The sequence below is a fragment of the Phodopus roborovskii genome, unplaced genomic scaffold, assembly GCF_943737965.1.
Source record: "Phodopus roborovskii unplaced genomic scaffold, PHOROB, whole genome shotgun sequence".
Lineage (NCBI taxonomy): Eukaryota > Metazoa > Chordata > Mammalia > Rodentia > Cricetidae > Phodopus > Phodopus roborovskii.
In genome coordinates this window covers 8,070,002-8,095,234 of record NW_026126578.1, presented here as the reverse complement: position 1 = coordinate 8,095,234, position 25,233 = coordinate 8,070,002, and the positions used below count along the sequence as shown (strand labels likewise).

At 39.9% G+C, this 25,233-nt stretch overlaps 1 protein-coding gene across 2 annotated transcripts in view; it reads left to right on the top strand.

The window, feature by feature from the left end:
- The window catches only part of Raf1 (Raf-1 proto-oncogene, serine/threonine kinase), a 59,506-nt gene that overhangs the window by 11,815 nt on the left and 22,458 nt on the right, over positions 1 to 25,233 (top strand). For both annotated transcript variants that reach the window (XM_051203735.1, XM_051203734.1), the window contains exon 2: positions 18,715 to 18,947. In XM_051203735.1, coding sequence (XP_051059692.1) covers positions 18,741 to 18,947 — 207 coding nt within the window. In that variant the 5' untranslated portion in view covers positions 18,715 to 18,740. The remainder of the gene's footprint in view (positions 1 to 18,714; positions 18,948 to 25,233) is intronic.

Below are 25,233 nucleotides of genomic sequence, written 5' to 3'. Positions count from 1 at the left end.
CAAGCATGTAACAAGTTCTGCACCAGCCTGGGCTATATAGTGAAACTGTATAATACACATGCATGCACAGGGACATATTCATCACATATTTGGGTCATTAACTATTATATTTGGGTCATTGAGGCCAAATTATTTTCCCCCATAGGTGAAATTCTGTGTCTACACAGTTTTTATCTCCACAAATATTTAGAACATAGTTTAGCTGGGTACTGTGACTTAAAGCTATGTTGAGGACAGCTTGGGCATGTGTATAGATAGAAAACTATTGGTTTGGTGTGACAATGAGTGAAAATATCTGATGCTTGATTTTGAAATTTCTTGTTAGCAACTTATTTTTGACAAATAAAACCTTCTTTTTTTGCTGGTGGGCAGTGCTGGGGATTGTTATTGATTTCTTTTACGTTTATTTATTATAACTAAAGAACAAACTTATCAGATAAAAACCTGAGGTGGGTTGCAAGCTATCGTGGAAAAGCCCTGCTGCTGCCACTTCCTGGCTCAACAAGACCATACACTCCTCTGCTCTTCCTGGATCTCAGTCACATCCATCCCCTACAAAAGCCCTGCCTTGCTGGGCCTTGGTGCCACATACCTTTAGTCCCAGCATTCGGGAGGCAGAGGTAGAGGCAGGTGGATCTCTGTGAGTTCGAGGCCAGTCTGGTCTACCGAGCGAGTTCCAGGACAGGCTCCAAAGCAATGCAGAGAAACCCTGTCTCCAAAAAAAAAAAAAAAAAAAAAAAAAAAGAAAAACAAACCTTGCCTTGTTACGAGCGTTTTCCCACCATCCTGGTCTCGCAGCTGCATCAGTCCTAAATAACACACAGAAAGGCTGTATAAATTATGAAGCTGTTGGCCATTGGCTATGGTTTCTTTTCCTTTTTTTTTTTTGTTTGTTTTTTTTTTTTTTTTTTTTTTTTGTCAAGATAGGGTTTCTTTGTATTGCTTTGGAGGCAGTCCTGGAACGAGCTCTGTAGACCGGCTGGCCTCGAACTCATAGAGATCTGCCTGCCTCTCTTTCCCGAGTGCTTGGATTAAAGGCATGCACCACCAACGCCCGACTGGCTATGGTTTCTTATTGGTTAGCTCTGACTTAATTATTAACACATTTTTCTATTAATCTAAGTATTTCCACATGGTCTTGACTTAACAGGAATGCTGGACTTGCATCTCCTTTGCCTGCAGAGAAGAGAACGATTTCCTGTTTGTCCCTGCCCAGCTATGTCACTTCCTGTCTGTCTGTACAAACCTCCAGATCTCTATGGTTAGCTAGTGGCAGTATCTGCCATGCTACGTCACTTCCTGTCTGGCCAATCAATGTTTTATTTATCAAACAATAAGACAAACATATATACAGCAGAACATTTCCTATCACTGCCTCTTGGACCAAAACACTCCTTGCAATTGGTTAATGGACCAGTGACAGAATTTCCCTATTTTTTGTCTAATTTAGAAGGAAAGGTTCTAACTTTTAACATAGTAAAACTATATATAATAAGAGTTATTAAATATTGTCCAATAGAAAGGAAAGGTAGCATTAACTAAAATGAAATTACATGCAACAAGAACAATTATCAAGAAAGAAATACATTCTCAATGTCCACTCCATAAGTAATTGGCACATTTATAGAGATGACTCCATTAGCTGTCCTCTCCTGAAGAGTACCTCTGCAACATTGGGGCATGCATTTTTGGCTTACATGCCTAGAATATCTGAGAAACTTTTTTTCAGAGCAAGAAAATTTGTAGGACTCTTCTAACCTGCCTTGGCAAATCTCAGCAGTCACCTTTCTTTGTGTCCTCTTGTCCAGTTTGGACAGAGTACTGTCAGCAGTCAAGGCAAGGGCAGTTTTGCCTCAAATGGCAAGCTTTGCCACAAAGAAAGCATATTCCATATGGAGTTTCTTCGATGTCCATCATCCTTTTTAGAAGTAGATTGGTGCTCCAAGAAGCAGACGAAGCTCATTTTGAGAAAAGTCTAACTTGTTAAAACATTTTAAAAGCCGTATTCTGTAGGTCTTTCAGATGTTTAAAGATTACCTATCTATCTGAAATATATCTCTATATACCTAGAAGACACATGGCTATAAGTTTGATAGTTATGGGTGACTTTTAGCCTGTATTTCTTCATTATCCTAAATAACTTTTAAGGATAAAACTTCACATTGCATAATTACACAAGCTATATAGCTGTGAGCTGTATTGCTAATTCCTTAAGCAAAAATAGAAACAGATGTACAATATAAAGAAAGTAACCTCAAATTTGTAACATTAGACAAAAATAGCTTTTTAAAAAAGATTTATTTATTATGTGTACAGTTTTTTTTTTTTTTTTTTTTTTTTTTTTTTGCCTGCAGTCCTGATGAGGGTACCAGATTTCATTACTTATGGTAATGAGCCACCATGTGATTGCTGGGAATTGAACTCAGGACCTCTGAAAGAGCAGCCAGTGCTCTTAACTGCTGAGCCATCTCTCCAGCCCTTACAAAAATTATCTTAAACAGAAGTAGAAACATAATATACAGTGCAACAAAAATAACCTTAACTTTATATCAATATATAAAATTCTATACCAATGTAAATTATTTAAGACTAGTAATTGTTTTTTAGTTTGAAGTAGATTCAAGAAATTTTTATCCTATCTATCCCCCCCTTTTTTACCATAACCAATAATAACTTGTAGCCAACCCCTGCACACAATGAGAAATATTTATAACACAGTAAAAGATAAAAAACTACCCACTCCACCTTTTGGGAATGTGGGTGTCATGTTTTTAAAATTACTTCTGTTGTCTGGGTGGCAGGGGAGGGACAGGTGGGTGGGCGATGGCATCTCTAGGAGACCCTGAAAAAGCCTAAACAATGGTCCAATTCTGGGAGAGTTAGCTGTGTCATTTGTTGTCAGTCTCTGTGTAATGGTAAAGTGTAGAGCTTATGTGAAGTCCTGACTGGAGTAGTGCATAAGGGTGGACCATTTCAAGTAGCAGTTTGAAGTCCAAAGCCAATCTTTGGGTGGTGTTTATGGGCTTAGTGGCATTATCACAATACAGGTAGAGTCACTGTGGACTCCATCATCCTTTTGGAGACTTCAGAGATCACTGTTAGGAATGTTTATCATTCATGGTAGAAAACTTAAACATTTTAAATGTCATATGCTGTGAATCTTAGGGAGGTTTAAAGGACCATGACCTATTAAATACATCTGGGAGATCCTGGCTTAATTTCTAAATATCTGTTTAAAGTCATGACTGAAGTCATGTACAGGAAGCTACATGAAACCTAAGGTTAGAATTAGTTGTACTTCATAATATCATTAATATCAAAACAGAAAGTTAAATTTTGAGGTAGTACTTATACCTTAAAAAAAATTTTAAAGAGTCAAGATAAATTCAAGGGATTTGAGATTATTTCTGTCCCAAACCAGGTGGCTCTTCTGATATGAGACAGAGACCTTGAATTTTTTGTTTTTGTTTTTTCGAGACAAGGTTTCTCTCTAGCTTTGAAGCTTGTACTGGAACTCACTCTGTAGACCATGCTTGTCTTGAACTCACAGAGATCCACCTGCCTCTGCTGCCCAAGTGCTAGGATTAAAGGCATGGACCACCACCTCCTGGTTTGAATTTTTTTTTTAATAGACATGCTTGGGTTTAGAGAAGAAGAGAACCACACTCCAACTATAGAGCTAGCCTTAGTTTTTAATTGAGTGGGACTACATAAATACTACATGTTTAACATATCTATAGAGATCAGCAAAAACAGACACTTTAAAAGGCTAGTTATTTTACCCTGAAGGAAATATTCTATATCATTAGGTCAGATTACTCCTTTTCTTGGTAATTTTTTCAGATGATCCCTCCCCCGCCCCTCCTCAATTGGATGTTTTTATTTTCCTGGAAATACAAATTCAAAACCCTGTCCTGACCCTAATTTGGTGAGTTTTTCCTTTTGTCATGTTGAATCATTACATTGGTTGATGAACTGTCACCTCCTAATCAAGAAGTCTCTCCTGTTTGAATTTTGATGGTATCTGTAGCTTTTCTTCTACTGTGGAAAGAAACAAAAGCAAAAATTCTTTCCCAATGTAACATACATCCTGATTTCCATTCTGAGGTCAACACGTCTTTAAAGTATACTGGCTGATTTAGTTTAGTGGTGTTTTTTTTTTTTTTTTTTTTTTTCCCTTCTATTATCCAATGTCTCTCTCTGGCTGTTATTCCTTTTCATTAGCATTTAAAATTATGCACTTTTAAAAAATAAAGATTTGCACAATCTTTTTCTAGAGGTCATTATCCTTTCCTGTTTATTAAGCATTTCTTTTAAAGTGTGATTAGATTTTTTTATAACTGCTTGTCCTGTAGGATTGTGTGGTATGCCTGTAATATGCTTTATGTTGTTTATAGAAAAGACAGTTTCATTTTACTAGAGACATATGCTAGAGCATTGTCAGCCTTAATTTGCACAGCTATTTCCATGATGGCCATAACTTCTAATAGATGTATAATTACAGAATCAGCCTCTTTAGAACTCAAAGCAGTTGGCCATTGAAATTCTGAAAATGTAACTATGGTATAGTATACATATTTTAATTTCCCAAATTCAGCAAAATGAAACATCCATTTGCCAAATTCTTTTTATTTATTTATTTATTTGAGTACCTTTTGGGTTAATCCCTGTAGGTAGTAGAGTTTGATTATACAAAGAACAAGTAGAAGATTTCCTTGTAATTTCCCTGGCTTGTTGCCAAGTGATAGAAATTTCAAACCTTTGCTGTTAACATGGTGTTTCTTATGAAAATCTGAGGCTTCCAGCACATTTCCTATTAATAGGTGATCAATTTTATCATTACCGTGGACTAGAGGGTCTGGTAGAACTGTATGGGATCTGATAGGTGTTACATATATTGGATGATTTCTTGTCTTGACTATTTTTTGTAGTTGTGTAGATAATAAAGTTAATTCTAAATCATCAGGAATGGGTTCAGTGGTTTCGATATTAAAACAACTTTCTGCATATTAAGAGTCAGTATAACTATGTTAAGAGGTTCTGAAAAATCTAATAATACCATGAGAATAGAATGGCATACAATTCAAATTTTTTGAACAGAATCATAATGGCTTTGAACCACTTTACTTAAATTTTCTGATTTATAACCCTTTTCTGATTTATTTGCATCAATATCGAATGCAGGGACTCCAGATATTGGTGTTCCCCATACAGTGTGAGGAAGGACCCAATTGGTTCTTTTTATAAATTAAAGTCTCTTGCTTTTGGGATAGTTGATAGTTGTTCTTAATCTTTCACAAAAAATTACTGTAAGCTCTTTGCTAATGTTCATTTTCTGTCTGTAAGGAGGAAATTTCAGCATTAGTAAAAGGTACTACAATTTCTGTTGGGTCCATTTCTGTTAATTAAAGAAGTCTCAGTTTTCTTTTTAGAGTCCATTCAGAAACCTTTTCTACATAGGTCTTTAATTTTTTGCTGTGTTGTATGGCAAAAATATATATTTCAGAATATTATCTTCTTTGTATAAGAATTTCAGTAGGAGAATGGGTAGAAGGCAGAATAACTAGGATACAATAAAGCTATGGATCCAAGTGATCACAAGTGCATCATTAAGTTTTCTTTATCAGAGCCAATTCTCTTTCAGCTTCAGCTGATAATTTTCTTGAAATATTTAAGTCCTTGTCCCCTTGTAAGGTTTGAAATAAATTCTTTAGTTCTTGAGTTGTTAATCCAATTGTGGACCATAACCAGTTAATATCTCCCAGTAATTGTTTAAAGTCATTAAGAGTCTGTAATTGATCTCTCCTGATTTGTACTTTTCGTAGTGGATTTTTTGTAAAACTATTTTATATCCTAGGTAATTAATAGAATCTCCTCTTTGTAATTTTTTTCGGAGCAACTTGTAATCTCCAGTAAGGGAACATTTTATTTACTTCCTTAAACAATTTTTTCCCTAAGGTATTTCTGTTTGAATCAGCTAGTAAGGTATTGTCCATCTAATGAGAAATTATAATTGAGGAAACTGTTTATAAATTATTTTCAGTGGCTGTTGTATAAAATATTGGCACAGGATGTGGCCGTTTAACATCCCCTGTGGGAGAATTTTCCACTTACAACTTTTAACGGGCTGTGAATTATAAGTAGGTACTGTGAAGGCAATTAGTTCTCTATCCTGTTATTGTAAAGGTATAGTAAAGAAACATTCTTTTAAATCAATCACTATAGTAGACCATCCTTTATGTAATAGAAAAGGCAAGGGAAATCCAGATTGTAGATAGCCTATCGGGTGATTATTTATGGTTCTTAAATCTGTTAACAATTTCCATTTTTCAGATTTCTTTTGAATGCCAAATAAAGGAGAATTCCAAGGACTGGTTAATTTTTCAATATGTTAAGCATTTAGCTGTTCCTGTACCAGCTGTTCTAATGTCTGTAATTTTTCTAATGTCAAAGGTCATTGTTCCACTCAGACGGGTTTATCAGTTACCCATTTTAAAGGTAGGGCTGTAGGCACCTTCAAGAAGTCACCAGCCATTGGGTTCTGTTTATATACAACCATTCTAGAGAATAACTTTTATTATTTCTCTCTGAGGCAGTCTCTCTTTTACTGTTTATTTCTGAGATTGGAGGAATGTTGTAATAAATAAGGTCCCCGTAAGTTCATTATTATATTGATCATGTACGGTTTTAATTTTCCACTGTCCTTCAGTTCCTTTGCAATGAACCCATCTTGCATTTTGTTTCACCTGAGATAAAGTTCCAATTCCTAGAAGCTGAGTATTTACCTCCTGAAGAGGCTGATTTGGATTCCAGGATTTTGGCAAAATTATAGTTACATGTGTGTGTGTATCTACCTAACCCTCAATTTTAAGCCGTTTATCTGTATTGTTAACTTTGGTCTTTGATCATTTATAGAAGTTTGTCAAAATACTTCTTTTATGGTTTCTCCTGGAAATTTTGTTTTATATCCTAAAGTTGTTCCATAATCTAGAGCAGTATGTTTTTTTACAGTAGGCATTGGGTCCTTTAATTTTGCTCTGTGGAAGTGCTTCCCCCATGGTGACAGGGAGTGATTGAACTAAATATGACATGGGGGCCTGCAAGCTGCTCTTCCCCCCCCCCCCCAAGCATTTCTCAATGGCAAGGGTTACCTTGTTTGTACCTTGTTGATTTGCATTCATTGGTCAAATGTTAGCTTTTGATGCACCCTCTGCATACTCTGGAAGGCTGGGGCCTTCTGTTTGGGTTAGCTATAGAAAAAAATATTGTTTCTAAGACTGCTCTGCCTGCAGTCCCTTTTTAGATGACCTTATTTACCACAATTAAAACATTTGACATTTTGACTTTTCTTTGAGCCTTTGGAAATCATCACTCCTATCCAAGTATCTTCATGTTTATGAGATTCAATACTGATTGTATGTCAGATCCATTTCTCTATGGGTGCTGGTCTTATCTTTAAACGCCCATTTATCCTTTTGCCTCGTGAATTGACATTCTCAAAAGCCAAAGTTTCAATTAATATTCATCTAACTTTTGGATCTGATATCATTCTATTTACAGCTGAAGTCTATCTTTGCAAATATTTAGTGAAGACTTATTTTGGGCCTTGTATAATTTCAGTAAATGGCTCAGTCCTCTTTCCTGATTCTTGAATCTTGTCCCAAACATTCAAAGGTGCTCTACGGCATAGAGCCAAAGTATGATCATCAAATGTAAGCTGTCTTTCCATATCAGTATAACAGCCCTCACCAAGGATTTAGTCTTGGGAAATCTCAACCTCTAAGCCTGCTTTGCTGTTTGATGTCCCTGGTGTCATCTCTCCACCAGGCAGTCCACTGTAACTGAGGACCAGATTCTAATACTGTTGAAACTAAATCTTTCAGTCTTGTGGAATAATTCCAAATGGCTGATGAATTTAACATCTCCTTCACAAAAGATGAATGCATACCGTATGTATTTAAGGAAACTATTGCTTCCTTAAATCTCTTCAAATATAACATTTCTATAGGACCCCAGTTAACTTCTGATTGTCTCTAGGGATGCCTATCATCTGGTGGTGGTTCTTGAATTGTAACTGGAGAAATTAAGTTGGATTTCTAATTACATTGGGCTGCTTCTCTCTAATTTCACAGTGTAATGAAGATGGTTCTCCAAATTCTTCTATTTCTGAATATTTTTATTATCTAGTTTAATAATTTTTTCTAAGGCCTGTAATTTATCAGTCAAAATGGTGGTTTCTTCAGTAATCATTTGTAGGGCTTGCATATTATCAGTAGTAATCTTTTCTAAGGCTTGTATCTTTTTGAAGTGTAAGTTTTGCATATTATCAGTCAACTTTTGGCTCTATCAGGAAATATTTCTAAAGCTTTTATCAGTCAAAATTGTATTAGTCTTCTTAGTAATTATTTGTAAGGCATGTATATTATCAGCAGTAACCTTTTCTAAGGCTTGTATTTTTTGAAGAGTAAGTTTTTCTAAGGTTTGCATATTATTAGTAGTAGCTTTTTCCAAGGCTTGTAAATTTCTCATATTTGACACAGTTATCAAACCATTTTAAGGATTAAATATGAATTACAAGACTGATAATAATTACGACTGACAGTGTATTGATCCCAGCTAAGTTGTTTATCTCCTCTTAGTTTTTCTATTTGCATATTGTCCATAGTAGCAGTCAACAGGGTCCTAATTCCCTGCGTTGTGATATTTCCAATTTTTAACATGGGGAAGGTTTTAGGATTGTACCCCCATCATTCTTCCTCCAAAAATTATTTACTCATCCATTTGTTCATTTATTTATTTATCATTCATTGGTTTTTCGAGACCAGGGCTTCTCTGTTTAACAGCTCTGGCTGTCCTGGAACTAGCTCTGTAGACCAGATTGGCCTCGAACTCACAGAGATTCGCCTGCCTCTGCCTCCCAAGTGCTGGGATTAAAGGTGCGTGCCACCACCACCCTGCTTAATTTATTATTTTTTTAATAGCCTAGTTGGCCATTTAAAAGTTTCCAAGGGTCGTACCAGGTCCAATCCTCAAGAGGATTGGGTTGTGTAGAGCTAGTGATGATGTTTGACCAGCAGGGGGAGCCGATGCTTGGAGGACGGGGCTGTGGGAAGGTAGTCTGATGTAATGACTGTGTCTGACCAGCAGGTGTAGCAGATGCGATACCAAGGCAGGTCCAGTTGCAGGGAAGCTGCACTGAAGTAGCATTCTATGAGCTGGCTGCCCTCCAGCTCGTGCCCGAGTTGGAGGTTTGACCAAGCAGACAGCCCAAGAGGTGTTCTATGTTACAAGCGCCTTGAGCCTTGACATTCCTGCTCACTGCCAGTGACTTGGTAACAGCAGCTGCAAATTTCCAAGTCCCAAGTCTGTCTGGAAGTGAGTGGTGCTGAAGACGTGCCGAGCTGCCTGGGTTGGCAGCCTGGAGAGGGGTTTGGAAAACCCCAGAATGCAGGAAAGCAGGCCAAAGGAGCTGGAGGAAGGGTGTTCATCTTCCACCAGACTGCAGAGCTGTGGGACAGCTGCACGGGCTTAGACAGAGCTGTCACGTGGTTAGTAATGCCAAATATTGGGTATCAGAAGTCACTCAGTTCTTTTATGTTTATTTATCATAAAACTAAAGAACAAGGGCTGGAGAGATGACTCAGCTGTTGGGAGTACTGGCTGCTCTTCCAAAGGACCCAGGTTCAATTCCCAGTACCCACATGGCAGCTCATAACGGCCTGTAACTTCAGTTTCAGGGGATCCGACACTTTCACAGACATACATGCAGGCAAAACACAAATGTACATGAAATGAAAATAAATTATTTAAAAAATGAAAGAACAAAGTATAAATGATAAAAACCTGAGGTGAGTCACAAGCTACCATAGAACCAGATTGATGTCAGGTGTCATGCTCACCCTATCTTTTGAGACCTAGTCTTTTGCTGAACTTAGACCGCATTGATTTGACTACGCTGGCTGGCCAGGGATCTGCCAGGGAGCTTCAGGGGTCTGCCTGTTGCCATCTCCCCAGTGCTGGGAATGCAGATAAGTTGCCACACCCAACTTTTTGAGTGGTGTCAAAAATCCAAACCGAGGTCCTCATATTTGAGTGACAAGTGCTTTATCAATTGCTCTATCTCCCAGCTTTTTAATTAGGTACTGATTAACAAAATTCACAGGCTACTATTGTTTTGGACTAGCTTCTTTTACCAGACTACAGAATACCAAACAACTCATGCCAGATACGACTTAATCAGCTGACATCCTCAATGGGCCAGATAAAAGACAAATGTATCAGCCAGTCAAAGGCACTAGTTTAACTGAGCCAGCAGAAGGATGACTGCTCTGTGGCTTTTTGTTTGTTTGTTTTTGTGAGACATGCTCTCTACCTAGCCCTTATTGTCCTATAATTCCCTCTGCAGATTAGGCTGTTTGAACTCATAGAGATCTGCCTGCCTCTGCCTCCCAGTGCTGGGATCAAAGGTGTCTACCACCATGTGTGTATTAATTAATCTTATAAAGAAAATAAACTCAACTCAGCCTGTCCACATTTTTTTCTATTCTTTCTTTAGGTTTCATCTCTCTTTGTGTCTCTGTCTCTCTCTCTCTGTGAGCGGGTTTGTACAGTTGTCCTCAGAGTTCAGAAGAGGGCATAAGAGCTCCTGGAACTGGAGTTATAGGCAATTGTGAGCTGCCTGCAAAGACTGGAACTGAATTTGGTTCCTCTGGAAGAGATGGAATCTAACTCCTTAGCCATTGTTCCAGCTCTCACTTCAGTGAGTTGTAAATATTTTTATCATTCCAAAAAATAAAAATAACATTAGGCAGTCACTAATCTGCCTTTTACTTTTTGTTGCTTCTGTTCTCCCCTCCCTCTTTCTTTCCCTCCCCCTTCCTCCATTCCTCCCTCCCTCCCTCCTTCCTTCAGATTTTCAAGACAGGTTTTCTCTTTGTAGCCCTGGCTCTCACTTTGTAGACCAGACTGGCCTTGATTCACATAGATCTGCCTGTCTCTGCCTTCCAAGTGCTGGGATTAAAGGAGTGAGCCACCACCACTTGGCTCTGTTCCCCCTTAACAGTTCTCTTTCTCTCCCTCAGCTGGCTTCACACTCATAGTTTCCAGGCAGTCCTGTCCTTAGCTTCTTGAGGAGCAGGGACTGCGGGCACATTACCAGTTTATGAGTTTGCTCATTTGGGGACTTTTGTATGAATTGAGTCAGTATTTGGAATTTGGTTTAGCAGTGTTTACCCCTGTGTTTTCACATGTACAGTACTATCTCCCATACTGTGCTCAGGATGTGGTTTGACCAAACCAAAACCCATGTTGAAATGTAATTGCTGTTGTGTTAGTGTTGGGAGGTGGGGCCTTTAAGAGGTTATTAGGTTGTTAAGAAGGGTTAGTGCAGCTGGGTGTTGACGCAGGCCTTTAGTCCTGGTTCTTGGGAGGCAGAGGCAGGTGATCTCTGAGTTCCAGGCCAGCCTGGTCTACAGACCTAGTTCCAGGGCATTTTAATATTCTTTATTTATGTGTGTGTGCTGCCTGCTTATATGTCTGTGCACCATTACATGCCTGGTGCCCATGGGAACCAGAAGGAGGAACTGGAGTTTTAGATGGTTGTCAGGTGCCATTTGGGTCCTGGGAACCAAACCCAGGTCCTTTAGAAGAGCAGCCAGAGGGTTGAGCCCTCTCTCCAGTCCCATAAGAGTGACTTTTAGAGGGTGAAGGTCCTGGGCTTTGTCTATTTGGCATATTGCTTCCCTTCTGCCTTGGCTATGAGCTGAAGCATAGGTCCTGAGCAGACACTGTTGGACTTTCCAGCCTCCAGACCATGAGCCGAAATAAGCTTCTTTACAAATTCTCAGATGTTCTATTGTAAGAACAGAAAATGACTGACAGTCTTGTCATCCGTTTTGCTTCTCCCAGTATCAGTTACCTGTGTTAGGTGTGGCCTTAAAATATTAGTTGGGTAGTCAGAAGTTAACAATTCTTGAGTTTTAAATTGTATGCCATTTGGAGTAGCATGGTGAAACCTCAAACCATCATTTCCTGCCCTGGCTGGGACGTTAATCATCTTCTTGTCTAGCATACCTGTGCTCCATATGCTACCCTCCAGTCATTTAGCTGTTTTATTGTCAGACCCCCTGTATGGTATTACTGGCTGGCATTCACATTACCCTTATTTTACTTAAGAATGTCTCATTTTGCAAGTGGATATGTTGATGAGACACTATAAGGGACCTAAGAAAAGAAAAGGGAGTGTGCAAATTGGAGGAGAATGCTAATTGAAGCTGTGAAGGAGTAAGAGAGCCATATCCATGCTAGTTTTGCTGTTGTGCCTCACAGTTGTGGCCATCCTGCATGACAAGCTGCCTATAGAGTAGTTGACTAGAGCTCATTAATACTAGCCATGGCATCCACTGGGGAACTTGGACTATGCACCCACAGGGAAGAGGCTTCTTTGCTAGCATTTAATTATTTTTTAATTAAAAAATACTTTTTATTTAATCTTTTGTGTGTGGTTTTTTTTTTTTTTTTTTTTTTTTTTTTTTTTGAGACAAATTTTCTCTGTATAATAGTTCTGGATGTCCTGGAACTTGCTTTATAGATCAGGCTGACCTCAAACTCAGAGATCCATCTGGTTTTGTCTCCCAAGTCAAGTGCTGGGACTAAAGGCATTCACCACCACTACCTGGCTCTTTATTTTATCTTTGACAGTATCATATATGTATATATTTTGATTCTACTCTCCAACTTCTCAGTACATTTTATAATCAAGTTCAGCCAGTCTGTTGCTTAGATAATGTCTCTTTTCTGTTATTTAATGGACATTTGGGTTATTTTCCCTTTTGGCTATTTGGAATAATGCTGCAATGGATATACTAGCATTCTAAGGTTATTTAAACCACATGGGCTGGTTCAGCACTTCAGAGGGCTTGTTGTCCTTGCAGAGGACCTGAGTTCATTTCCCAGCACCCACAATGGTTGCCTCACAACCATCTCTAACTCCATCTCCAGGGGATCTAATGCTTCTGACCTTCACAGACACCTGTACTCACATGCATATACCTTGCTCTCCATACACAAAATAAAAATAATTTTAAAAATTTTAAAATCATTTGGAAGTCCCATAATTTTAGTTGATTAAAGAATTGGAAGGTAAAAAATAATCTTTTATGGTGTGTGTGTGTGTGTGTGTGTGTGTGTGTGTGTGTGTGTATATGTAAATTTTTTTTTTTTTTTTTTTTAAATTGAAGCCTCCAGATTCCTTGGGACTCCATTCTGAGAGCAGGACTTGATACAGTGCTGTCCATCCTTACTGTTACAGTGAAGCCATGGAGGTACTGGAGATGGATAGGTTTCCCAGGAACTTCAGACTTAAGTACCAGTAACTTTAGTAATGTTCCACTTTTAATGATCAGCATGCCTTTCTAAAATGACATAATAGGTTCAGTTAACTGTAATTAAAAAAAATGTGGCAAAATATATGTAGGATAAAGTTTGCTGGGTGTGGTGATGCATACCTTTAATCTAACGTTTGGGAGGCAGAGGCAGGCAGTCAGTCTAGTCCTACTTTGCAAGTTCAAGACCAGCCAGGATTACATAGTGTGAGACCTTGTCTTTTTTCTTTTCCTTCTCCCCTCCCTCCCTCCCTTCCTCCCTTTTCCTCTTTCCCTCCCTCCCTCCATTTCTTCTTTCCTTCTTCCCAAGACAGAATTTTTCTTTGTAACATCTCTAGCAGTCCTGGAACTCACTTTGTAGACTAGTCTAGGCTTGAACTCACAGAGATTCACCTGCCTCTGCCTCCCAAGTGCTGGAATTAAAGGTGTAGGCCACCACCGCTTGGCAACCTTGTCTTTGGAAAAAAAGAAAAAAAAAATTAGGGTTGTAGAGCTGGATCAGCAGTAAAGGACACTGGGTACACTTCTAGAGGACTTGGACTTGGTTCCCGCACCCATACTGGGTAATTTAAAACCACTTGTAACTCTAGTTCCAGGGGATCTGATGCCCTCATGTGCCCTCCGCAGGCACTAGGCATGCACATATTGTATACACATAAATAAGGAAAGTAAAGATAAATGAAATACAAAGTTAATAACTTTTAAAGATTTATTATTTTGTAAGTATGCATGTGTATGTCTGTGTACCACATGAATACAAGTGTTTTCAGACCAGAGGAGAACTTTGAGTCCCCCTACAATGGGAGTTTCAGGTGGATCAACGTCAGCTGTGTTACACTGAAAGTTCCAGATTAGTCTAGACCCTAGTCAAAAAACAAACAACAACAAAAAAACAAAATAAAATTGTTTTGATTTCTCTGGGTTATTTGTGTTTCCATGTGAATTTTACGATCACCTTGTCCTTTTCTATAAAGAATTGACCTGAGTATGTGTTCTGGTCCTTTGATTTTTGGGGGGTGGGGTGGGGTGTTTTTGTCACCTTGACATAAGCTAGAGTAATCTCTGAAGAGGTGGCCACAATAGATAAAATGTTTCCATAAGATTGGCCTGTATACTACTAACCTGTGGGTCATTTTCTTAGTGATTGATTGTGGGATAACCCAGCACACTGGGTGGTGCCGCCCCTGGGCAGGTGGTCCTGGGGTGTATAACAAAGCAAGCCTGGAAGAGCAAGCAAGTAAGCAGCCCTGACTCTCTGGATAATGAAATACAAGTTATAAGATGAAATAAACTCTTTTACTCTCCAATTTGTTTTTGGTCATGATGTTTTATCATGGCAATCGAAACTGTAATAAATGAACATTTAGGGGTTGATTGAATGTGGTGAGTATTGCCTCTTTAACATCAGACCAGTATGTTGCTTTTGATATGCGTGGCCCAGCATGTTCATGAGTTTGTCTGTTTTCAGTTTTATGAACCTAATAATACCAGTGTCTTAATTTCAGATCAAGTTCCAGCTTGGAGCCTTGCTCTACTTTGTCAGGGTTGGGACTAGAGGGTGAGGGAAATGGCTGATAAATGAACATGGGTGTTTCTCTGAAGAGTATAGGCTGTGTGATCATTCAGGTGTGGTGGCACACTTATGTCATCCCTGCACCTGGGAGGTGGAGGCCAGAAAGCTCCAATTTGAGGCTATCTATACAGTGAGGTGTTCTGTCTGAAAATAGGGGGGGGGGTGTTCTGCAACTGTTGAAATGACACTTGATGTCTGCTTTGAAGCAGGAGAGGACAGAGGTCAGGTACTGCTGTGTGCTTTGTTTAGAGACAGCTGGAGGTGCAGGAGAGTGGAAATGGACAGGACTTAGGTCTGGTTGCTAGAATTTTATGATGGTTAGGTTTGTTTAAAAGCCTAGGGTTCAGCTGGAGTTTTGGCTCAGGTTAAAAGTTAAAAGCACTGACTAGTTTTGCAGAGGCCTGGCATGTGGTTCTCAGTCCCCACATGGCAGCTCACAATTAAGTTATCTGTAACTCCAGTTCCAGAGGTTCTAGTGTCCTCCTCTAGCCTCCCTAGGCACCAGGCACAGTAAAGGACAAAGCCATTTTATGTAAAGGACACTTTCTGCTAGCATAGTGTTCCATTAATTTTAGCCTTTACCTTCCTCACCTAACATGGCAGAAAGCTGCTGCACTAAAAGTGTACAACACCACACCCAACAACAGCACTACCTTTTACAGTTTTAATTTTTGTGTTTATTCTTGCATATTGTGTGTTCGTGCGTTCATGAATGTGTGTATGTGTGGCATTGGCACATATGGAGATAGAGAACAACTTGGTGCTGGTTCTTCCTTCCACCCCGTGAGTTCAGTGGATCAAACTCAGGGTAGTCTTGGTGACACATGTCTTTACCTACTGAGCCATCTTACTGGCCCTATCTTTTAAATTTTTATTTATTTATGATTATTGTGTGTGTATGATGTATTAAATGTGCACATGTATTCGCTATGGCTCAAATGGGGAGATCAGGGCAACCTATGAGTCAATCGTCACCTTCCAATGTGGGTTCTGGGTATTGAACTCAGGATTACATGTCAAGTGATTTTACCCACTGAGCCATTTCACTGGCCCTGGTTCACTGTTTGTATTTATTTCTTCTATGTAAAATCAAGGAACAGCAATGTTTATAAGCACTTGTAAGAGTGTGGAAATTGAACAGAATTGCTGGCAAAGTTGCACATAATTCTAGACTTTCTGTACTGTTTCTGTAAAAGAAAGACAGTAAGTAGTGTTACTTTATTAGCTATCTGGTCTCTTTGGCTTTGAGTTGGAAAGAGATGAGGAAGTATTAAAGAAATACAAACAAAGACCTTTTAGCCAGTTGAGGCTTTCTCCTCTCATGCCCCTGTTGGGGATCATTGGGGTTGTAGCCAGTGCCATTCCCTATATCCCCTAAATTCATCTTGTAAGCCAGAAGTGGTGTGTGTGCTGTTTTTTTTTTTTTTTTTTGAAGTTTTGCCCTGTTGGATTATATCACTCTTGTTCAGCCATCAGGAAGCTCTCAGAATCCAGCACAGGCTTTACTGCTTCCTCCGTAAGGAAAATAGTAAAGTTAAGGGGCTGTAACTTGAAGTGTCCAGAAAACAAAAGCAAAATAAAAAGCACACCCGTGTGGAAGATTCTAGAAAGCTGAATGGAGAGTTAGAATGTGGCAAATCCTGAGTGAATTTTGTTGGGTTACCTTTCCCCTTAATAGCCATTTATTGCCCACTCAGTGTATTTGACCCAACAGTTTTGATATCAGACAAAACCTCTGAACTATTCTCTGAACAGACCACTAGGCTCCAGCAGTCCCCAAACTAAGTGTAGCTTGGGTAGCATCTGGAGCCTATAGCAGAACTCCCCATTTTCCCCATATCCCCCTGCCAGTATACTCAGTAAGTGCTTTGACACATGACTTCTTTCACCTGAAGCCTCTTCCATGGTGAGGCCTGTCAGTTTGGACTGCTGCCATTCAGTCTTGGATCAGAATAAATTCTCTTTCATTCCTTTTGAGGAATCTGTATTTGCATCAGCAGGGCCATAGGTGCATGGAAAATTAAAGTGTGGGTTATTTGCTTTTCCTTCCTTCCTTCCTTCCTTCCTTCCTTCCTTCCTTCCTTCCTTCCTTCCTTCCTTTTCCCTCGAAGAAATGAAACAAACAAACAAACAAACAAACAAACAAAAAAAACCTCTTGTGTAGGTAAGTGTTGCTAGTGGTAGTTGGATGTTTCTAGACTCAGGTTGTTAGGGATTCCTATGTCTGGCATGCTTGTGTCATCCAGGAATTCCCCCCACTCCTGGCCTACTGGGGATTTCCTCTGCTTCTTTCCTGTATTCGATATTCTGTTGTTTCCTGTGCCTCAAGTCACTTTCTCTCTTGACTTATGTGAATATAAATAGTAAGGCCTTTCAGAAAGGAAAATAGGCAGTCATGAATGTTAGAAAATGCTTTCTTAGCTGCTGGTAGTGGCAACCTTTAATCCCAGCACTCTGGAGGCAGAGTTTTGAGTTTTACTGAATTTTGTGATAGGATGGGAAACTTCAGCATGATCTTTGAATCTGGTTGCTGAGCTGGGGAGGAGGCTGCTGGTTTTGCAGTCAGACATTGGGTTAATGTCCCTTTCAGAATGGTCTTGATGGCCCACTATCTGGATTTGTCCAGTCTAGAGACCTGTTATTGTACCACCCCCAAGCCTTGGGCCTGCTGAATCTGGGCCTGCTGAATCTGGGCCTGCTGAATCAGGGCCTGCTTTGTCTTTGTAGTCCATGCTGGTTTAGAATCAGGTCTCTTCCTATGGTGGGACTTTTTTGTTTTGAGACAGGGTCTTGCTATTAGCTCAGGCTGGCCTTGAACTCTCCATTTTCCTGCTTTGTCTCTGGAGTGCTGGGCCTAGTGTGGCCGTTTTCTTTTTGCTTTTTCTGGAGTTCAATCATTCATTCATTATTTTAGCTGATCTCATGTAGCACAGGCACCCTTGAATTTCTTATGTAGCTGAGGATGATTTGATCTTCCTGCCTCTATTTTCCAAGAATGGAACTTCAGGCTTGTGCTTTGAACTAGGCATCTTACTGGCTGGGTTTCAGAGATTCTTTGGGATTTAGGATTTTAAGTGAGTTCTTTCTTTGATTTTTTTTTTTAAACACACACACACACACACACACACACACACACACACACACACACACAATTTTGCTTGTACATATACATCTGTACCACATGTGCTCTTGATAACTGTGGAAGCCAGAAGAGGGAATTGAATCCCCTGAATTGAACTAGGGTTGCTTGTGGCTATGAGCCCCCATATGTGTGGGTATCTGAACAGAATCCGGATCCTCTGCAAAGAGCAGCAAATATTCTCCACTGAGTCATTTCTAGTTCTGTTTTAAAAGGCATGTACAAACATGAAGCCGTCACAATTTCATTTGATACTAGAAAGTAGACCTGGTAACGAGAGCCATAGGAAGGTTAAGGACTGGAATGTGGCCTGGTGGCAGAGTGCCTTCTTAATGTGCTGGGAGCCCTGGATCCAGAGTGTGCTGGGTGGGTGGAAGGAAAGAAAGAACACCAGCGCCGACTAGTGTTGGTTACCTTTATCAGTCTGTATCTGTATCCTCTGTAAACTTCATAAGCTTTGCTACTGCTAAGAAAGATGAAGTAGCACAACCTTCGCTTTCTGGATTTAACTTGCTCACAGATTATGAAAGTCCATGCACCACTGTTTTTACAGCTTTTATTTATAATGTGTTCCTGGGTTAAGTACTTTTCTTCTACAATTGTAATTATTTGTCTTTCAGGTTTAAGTGTTATTTAAGCTGCATCAATGGAGCACATACAGGGCGCTTGGAAGTCGATCAGCAATGGTTTTGGACTCAAAGATGCGGTGTTTGATGGCTCCAGCTGCATCTCCCCAACAATTGTTCAGCAGTTTGGCTATCAGCGCCGGGCCTCAGATGATGGCAAACTCACGGATTCTTCTAAGACAAGCAACACTATCCGAGTTTTCTTGCCAAATAAGCAAAGAACGGTGGTATGTGACTATAGAAGACATATATATATATATTTTTTTTCTATGAATGTAAAGTCATCACTTAAATTTTGAGATTATAATTGAATATGAGGAAAATAAAATTTTCTGGATTATTTCACTTTAGGGAAAAAAATCTAGATTTTTAATTTTGATAACGTTTTTATTATTTTATTTTATGTGAATGGGTTTTTGCCTCCATGTATGTCTATGTAGATTCAGTGCCCACAGATGCCAGAAGAGGACATTGGATTCCTTGGAGCTAGAGTTGTAGTTATAAACTGCCATGTGGGTGCTGGAAATTAAGTATGGGTTCTCTGGAAGAAAAGCCAGTGCTTTTAACTGTTGGATTACCTTTTCTTCCCCTAGGGGGACAACATTTTTTGTTATTTCATAGGCCCAAGACAGATTTTCAGATGGCTGAAGAAGAAACTCACTCCTTGTCTCTTCTCAGGGCATAAAATATTTATGCATTTTCCCCCTGGAGCCAATGACAGGTTCCTGTTGTAACTAGATGTTGTCAGTAAGATTTTCTGACACGAAACCCCATTATTTTCTTAGCACCCACTGCTCACAAATCTGTACTGTTCTGAATTTGAAAAGAAAAAAAACTTGTTTGGCTGAAATAGAAAAATAAACATACTGATTTTTGATTGGTGGGACATCGGTACAACCTGAATTAAACCCTGTCCTGTATATCCCCACTTCCTATCCCACTGTTCGGAGCATGGAGCATGGCATCTGTTTCTTGAGGCTCTGAGGTTGGGAAGCCAGCAAAGCTTTCTTCGTTTCCTTCTAACAGTCTCCTTTCTGGTTTTGCTAGTAAATGCCTTCATCTTTATTTTATGTGTGTGAGAGTTTTTACCTGAGTGTATGTCATTGTGCCATGTGTATACAGTGCCAAAAGAGAGCAATGGATTCTCTGGATCTGGAGTTATAGATAGTAAGTAGTGAGCTGCTGTGTTGGTGCTGGGAGCCAACCTGGGTCTTCTGCAAGAGCAGAAAATGCTCTTAATTGCTGCACCACCTCTCTAGCCTACTTTCATACTTTTGTGAGTCAAAGGAGCCTTCCTTTTGTGATATTGGTTCTTAAGTGGTTTTTTTCCTCAGGTTTCAAACTGCAGGCAAAACTCAAAGGACAACTAAAGTTATTACTTTGTTTCCTTCCCTAAAAATACAAAATTTCAATATGGTCGTCAAAATAAAGCTAGGCCTGTCAGCTCCTGCTTTGGTACTTGGGAGGCTGAGGTAAGATGACCTTAAGTTTAAGACTTACCTGGGTTACTGAGTATTTTCAGGACTAGTGTGGGCAAGTTAATGAGATTTAAAATGAAAAAAAAAAAAAAAAAAAAAAAAAAAAAAAAAGGAAAGGAAAGGAAAAGGTTGCTGAGTAGCTATCCTAAGATTAGGGACAAAGTGTTGGTGCTGGCTGGTGTTTCTCTGTTCAGATTATTCTTATACTAAAGACTTCTCCCCTTTTTTGCTCTGCACTCCAGATTCACAGATGCACGGATGAGGTGTTTCAGGATTTATAGTAGCAGTATTAGATCCAGACCTTCTAGCTTGCACTACCTTCCCTGGACCCAGAACCTTTAATTAAAGTTTACTCTTGTCTAGGGTATTCCTCCAGGACAGGGCCATGTTGGCTAGGTCACATGGAGTCTCCTGCTTTCCTAAGCCTGTCTGTAGTACAATATTCCAACTCTCCTAATAAATGCTTTCCCTCTTTAGGGCTGGCTGACTGGCTGTGAGCTCATAACTGATAAAGTTCTTCTGAATGTGTCAGCTCTGCTAACTCTACATGTGACGATTCTGCCAACCTGTAGTAATTTCAGATAGTCAGCAGCTCTTTTCAGCTTTTTTTTTTTAAAGGGGAAAAACAAAATCTTCCTAAGTAGTATTGCTTTACATGAGAAAGGTCATTTTTTTTTTCTTTTTTTCCTTTTTCTTTAACGATTTTTCAAATTATTAGTATTATTTGCATCCTGACCAGAGCTTCCCCTCCCTCCTCTCCTCCCAGTCCCTCCCCCTGAACTCCTCTCTGCTCTCACCAATCCCCCTCCCCAGCATCCACTCCTCGGTTTCTATGCAGAAAAGGGCAGGCCTCCCATGGATGTCAACCAAAAATAGCTTATCAAGTTGCAGTAATACCAGGAACCTCCCCTCATATTAAGGCTGGGCAAAGTAACCCACTTGAAGAACAAGTTCCCAAAGCCAGCAAAAGAGTCAGAGACAGCCCCTGCTCCCAATGTTAGGAGTCCCATAAGACCAAGCTGTACAACTGTAACATACATGCAGAGGGTCTAGGTCAGACCCGTTAAGGCTCCCTGATTGTTGAGCCCCTATGGACCCAGGTTAGTTGTTTCTGTTAGTTTTCTTGTGTCCTTGACCCCTCTGGCTCCTACAATCTTTCCTCTTCCTTTTCTTCAGAAGTCCCTGAGCTCGGCCTAATGTTTGGCTGTGGGTCTTTGCATCTGTTTTTATCAGGTGCTGATGGAAAGCCTTTCTGATGACAGTTGGGCTAGGCACCACTCTGAGTATAGCAGAATATCATTAGGCATCATTACTCCCTCCTCCCCTGAGTTGTTTTTGATTCTCTCCTAGGTCTCTGGGCTGTCCAAATTCTGGGTCCTGGCCCTTTAGGCAGTATCAGGGGTGGTCTCAGGCTGGATTAGTCATACCATAATTTTTCTCCCTCCCTCCCTCCCTCCCTCCCTCCCTCCCTCCCTCCCTCCCTCCCTCCCTCCCTCCCTCCCTCTCTCTCTCTCTCTCTCTCTCTCTCTCTCTCTCTCGTTTGGTTTTTCGAGGCAGGGTTTCTCTGTAGCTTTGGAACCTGCCCTGGAACTTGCTCTGTAGACTAGGTTGACCTTGAACTCACAGAGATTCTCCCGATTTTGCCTCCTGAGTGCTGGGATTAAATGAGTTTGCCACCACTGCCTGGCAACCACTTCCACAATTTCTGTGCCACCTTTACCCGAGCACATCTTGTAAGTAGGACAGACTGTAGGTTGAAGCTTATGTGGCTGGCTTAGTGTCCCATTCTTTCCACTGGAAGACTTGCCTGGTTACAGGAGATGGCCAATTCAGGCTACATATCCCATATTGCTAGAAGTTTTAGCTATAGTTAGCCTTGTAGGTTCCTGGGAGGAGAAAGGTCATTTTAATACTGAAAGAGTAAAAAGGGTGATCTCAAGAAGAGAATGGATTCTGATCAAAGGCACATCCTGTTATAAAATAATTCAGCATGTCATGAATAATGGAGGTTTTCTTCATGTTGCTGAAAACTGATTTATAACCATCGGTTTAATACCTGTAGATGATAAAAACTAATGGCCATTGAGGCTGGAGAGATGGCTTCACAGTTGAGGACCGTGGAGTTTAATTAGCGACAGTCCAGTCAAACAGCACACAACCTTCTTGCTCCAGGGGATATGACACCTTTAGCCTCTGTCACAGTGACCTGCATTTATGTACATGTACCACATATACACACATAATTAGAAATAATAACCTTTTAGCAACAAGAGAAGCCAACAGCAGTTTACTGCATACTTATTGGTACTTCAATATTTGTTGCTTCTTGAACGGGACTTCTTTTTTTTTTCCTTTTTCCAGCTTAAAAAATTTTTTTTTAACATTGTTTTTATTGAACTGTATATTTTTTTCTCCTATTCCCCTTTTTTCCTTCCCTCTCCCCTGTCCCCTCTCCCCTTTCCCCCTCCTCTAATTTACTCAGGAGATCTTGTCTTTTTTTCCTCATTCCAAGGCAGAGCCATGTATGTCTCTGTTAGGGTCCTCTCTGTTGCTTAGGTTCTCTGGGGTTATGGACTATGTGCTAGTTATCCTTTGCTTTATGTCTGACATCCACTTATGAGTTAAATACATATTATATTTGTCTTTCTGGGTCTGGGTTACCTCACTCAGTATGCTTTTTTTCTGGCTCTGTCCATTTGCCTGCAAATTTCAAGATGAAATGTGACTGCTCTTTACTATTTCCTTGTTCAAGGACTTTCATGTTCAAGGCTGGTTACAAGATGTGTAGAAAAGACATTGCACACCCCTTTATCCCAGTAAAATGCAGTTCAAAATTGTTATAGTTAAGGCTGTATTGTATTTACACACCAGTACTCTATACATGTTGCCTTCAAGTAAGAAATGTTGCAGCCAGGGAGGCCAGCTTCCAGGACCACACCCAGGTTATAGAAAGAAAGCCTTCTCAGATCAGTGAGGAACTTAGAAAATATTTCTTCTCTGTTTTTGAGCTAGACTTTTCTATCTGAGGTAAACAAGGAAACACACACTTTCTGATGGTAACCTAAGAAAAAAAGAACAAACATACACTTTCCTGATGGTAACCTTTCTCTTTTGCTTCTGCTATAATAATCTCTTTCTTGACAGTCTCTTTACATACAGCTACATAACACTTCGCTCTCCATCTCTCATACTTCTCTCAGCATACATATACATTTCTCTCCTACTTCTCCCCCTAACGCTTCTACTTTTCATAGCCAAAACCTCTTGACAAATATGAATCACATCTTCAGGGCCATGCATCTTTTCTTGATTAAACAATAAGAAACAAAGCCATAATGATTACACAGTTCCTCCCAGGCTAGGGAGGGCGAGCTGACCAGGTAGTGAGTAAAGTAAGCATGAAGCTCTGAATGGTCAGGGTTCTCAGACAGAAAGTGACATTTAAATTCAGGACTGAAACAATAAGCAGTTAGTTGGCTGAACCTTGAGGTTGGGAGTATGTCCATTGCTGAGAAAGTTAGGTCTACTAAAGCTGCTTCAAGTTCTGACTTTGAATCAGCAATAAACACCTGGGAAATTGACCTCATGTATTCATCCCTAGGGACAACCAGTTTGCTTTGAATTTGTTCTAAGTCTAAAGTTAGCTGTCTTTGTGACTGAGAATACTATTACTTTGCTATATCAGTAATGAAAACTATTCTAGTATTATTTCTGTTCATCAGAATTATACAGATTAAGCAGAAATCATCTTCTTGACTATCCACAGCTATATGTGTGCCTAGTAGTGGAATATTTCACAAGATAAACATACAGGCAGTGTGGAGAATACTCATAGCTGTTTTTAGTGGCACATCAGAAAAAGTACAGAGACAACAGTCATTCACTGTCAGTGACCCCACAATCTTTGCCAAGTGGGGCTCTCCATTAGAGAATCATTCATCTGGTAGGCTGGCCTGTTGAATACTAGCTGTCATCTATATGCTTCAGTGGCCTCCTGCAAGTAGGTGCACTTTCCAGTTTGTTTTATAACCCCCCCAAACCATACCACCAATGGATACCCACTAATGATCTTGACTTGCCACCACATCTAAGAGGTCGGTGGTTTTTGGGCAACATTTCCCTAAAAATCAAGAACTTGTGGTTAGTGAGATGTTTCAGTGTATAAAGGCATTGTTGCCAAGGCTGATATCCTGAATTCAGTCTCCAGGCCCACACAGTAGACGAATGCATACTGTGCATTCATACACACATGCACACACCCACCATGGGATATAGCTTAGGGTTTGAGCCATTCCCAAGCATACATAAAGCAGTTTAATTCTCAGCACCACCAAAACTATTAGAACCAAATCAAATCAAACCAAACAGTAACATCAGCCTTAAATACTCATTTGAAGCAATGCTCTTTATGTTAAGTGATTTTCTTTTCTTTTTTTTTTTAAATCTACACTTTCTCATTACCTTTTAACCTTATAGTGAGAGGTCAGATCGGAACTGTGGATGTCATGGGAGTCTGAAGACTTGCTGGCATTTCTGGAAGTTATTTAGACTGTCTCTTCTTTTGTTTGGCTAGAAGGGTAGAAAATTAGGTAGCACATTGTTTGCCTCTGTGCTTTTTATCTGTCTTTATCCTATATGCCTTTCTTTCCTTCTTATTCCATGGCTGGCTGGGTGGCTGGCCCCTGGTGTCCTCCTCCTCTTCCCCTTTTCCTGCTCCTAGCTCTTTCTTCTCATTCTATTTATTCTCTCTACCTGCCAGCCCTGCCTATCCCTCCATCCTGCCTAGCTACTGGCCATTCAGTTCTTTATTAGACCAACTGGGTGTTTTAGACAGGCAAAGTAACACAGCTTCACAGAGTTAAATGCAACATAAAAGAATGCAACACATCTTGCATCACTAAATAAATATTCCACATATTTTAAAAAGATTATTTATTATGTATATATACAGTGTTCTGCCTGCAGGCCAGAAGTGTGCCAGAGATGGATGTGAGCCACCATGTGGTTGCTAGGAATTGAATTCAGGCCCTCTAGA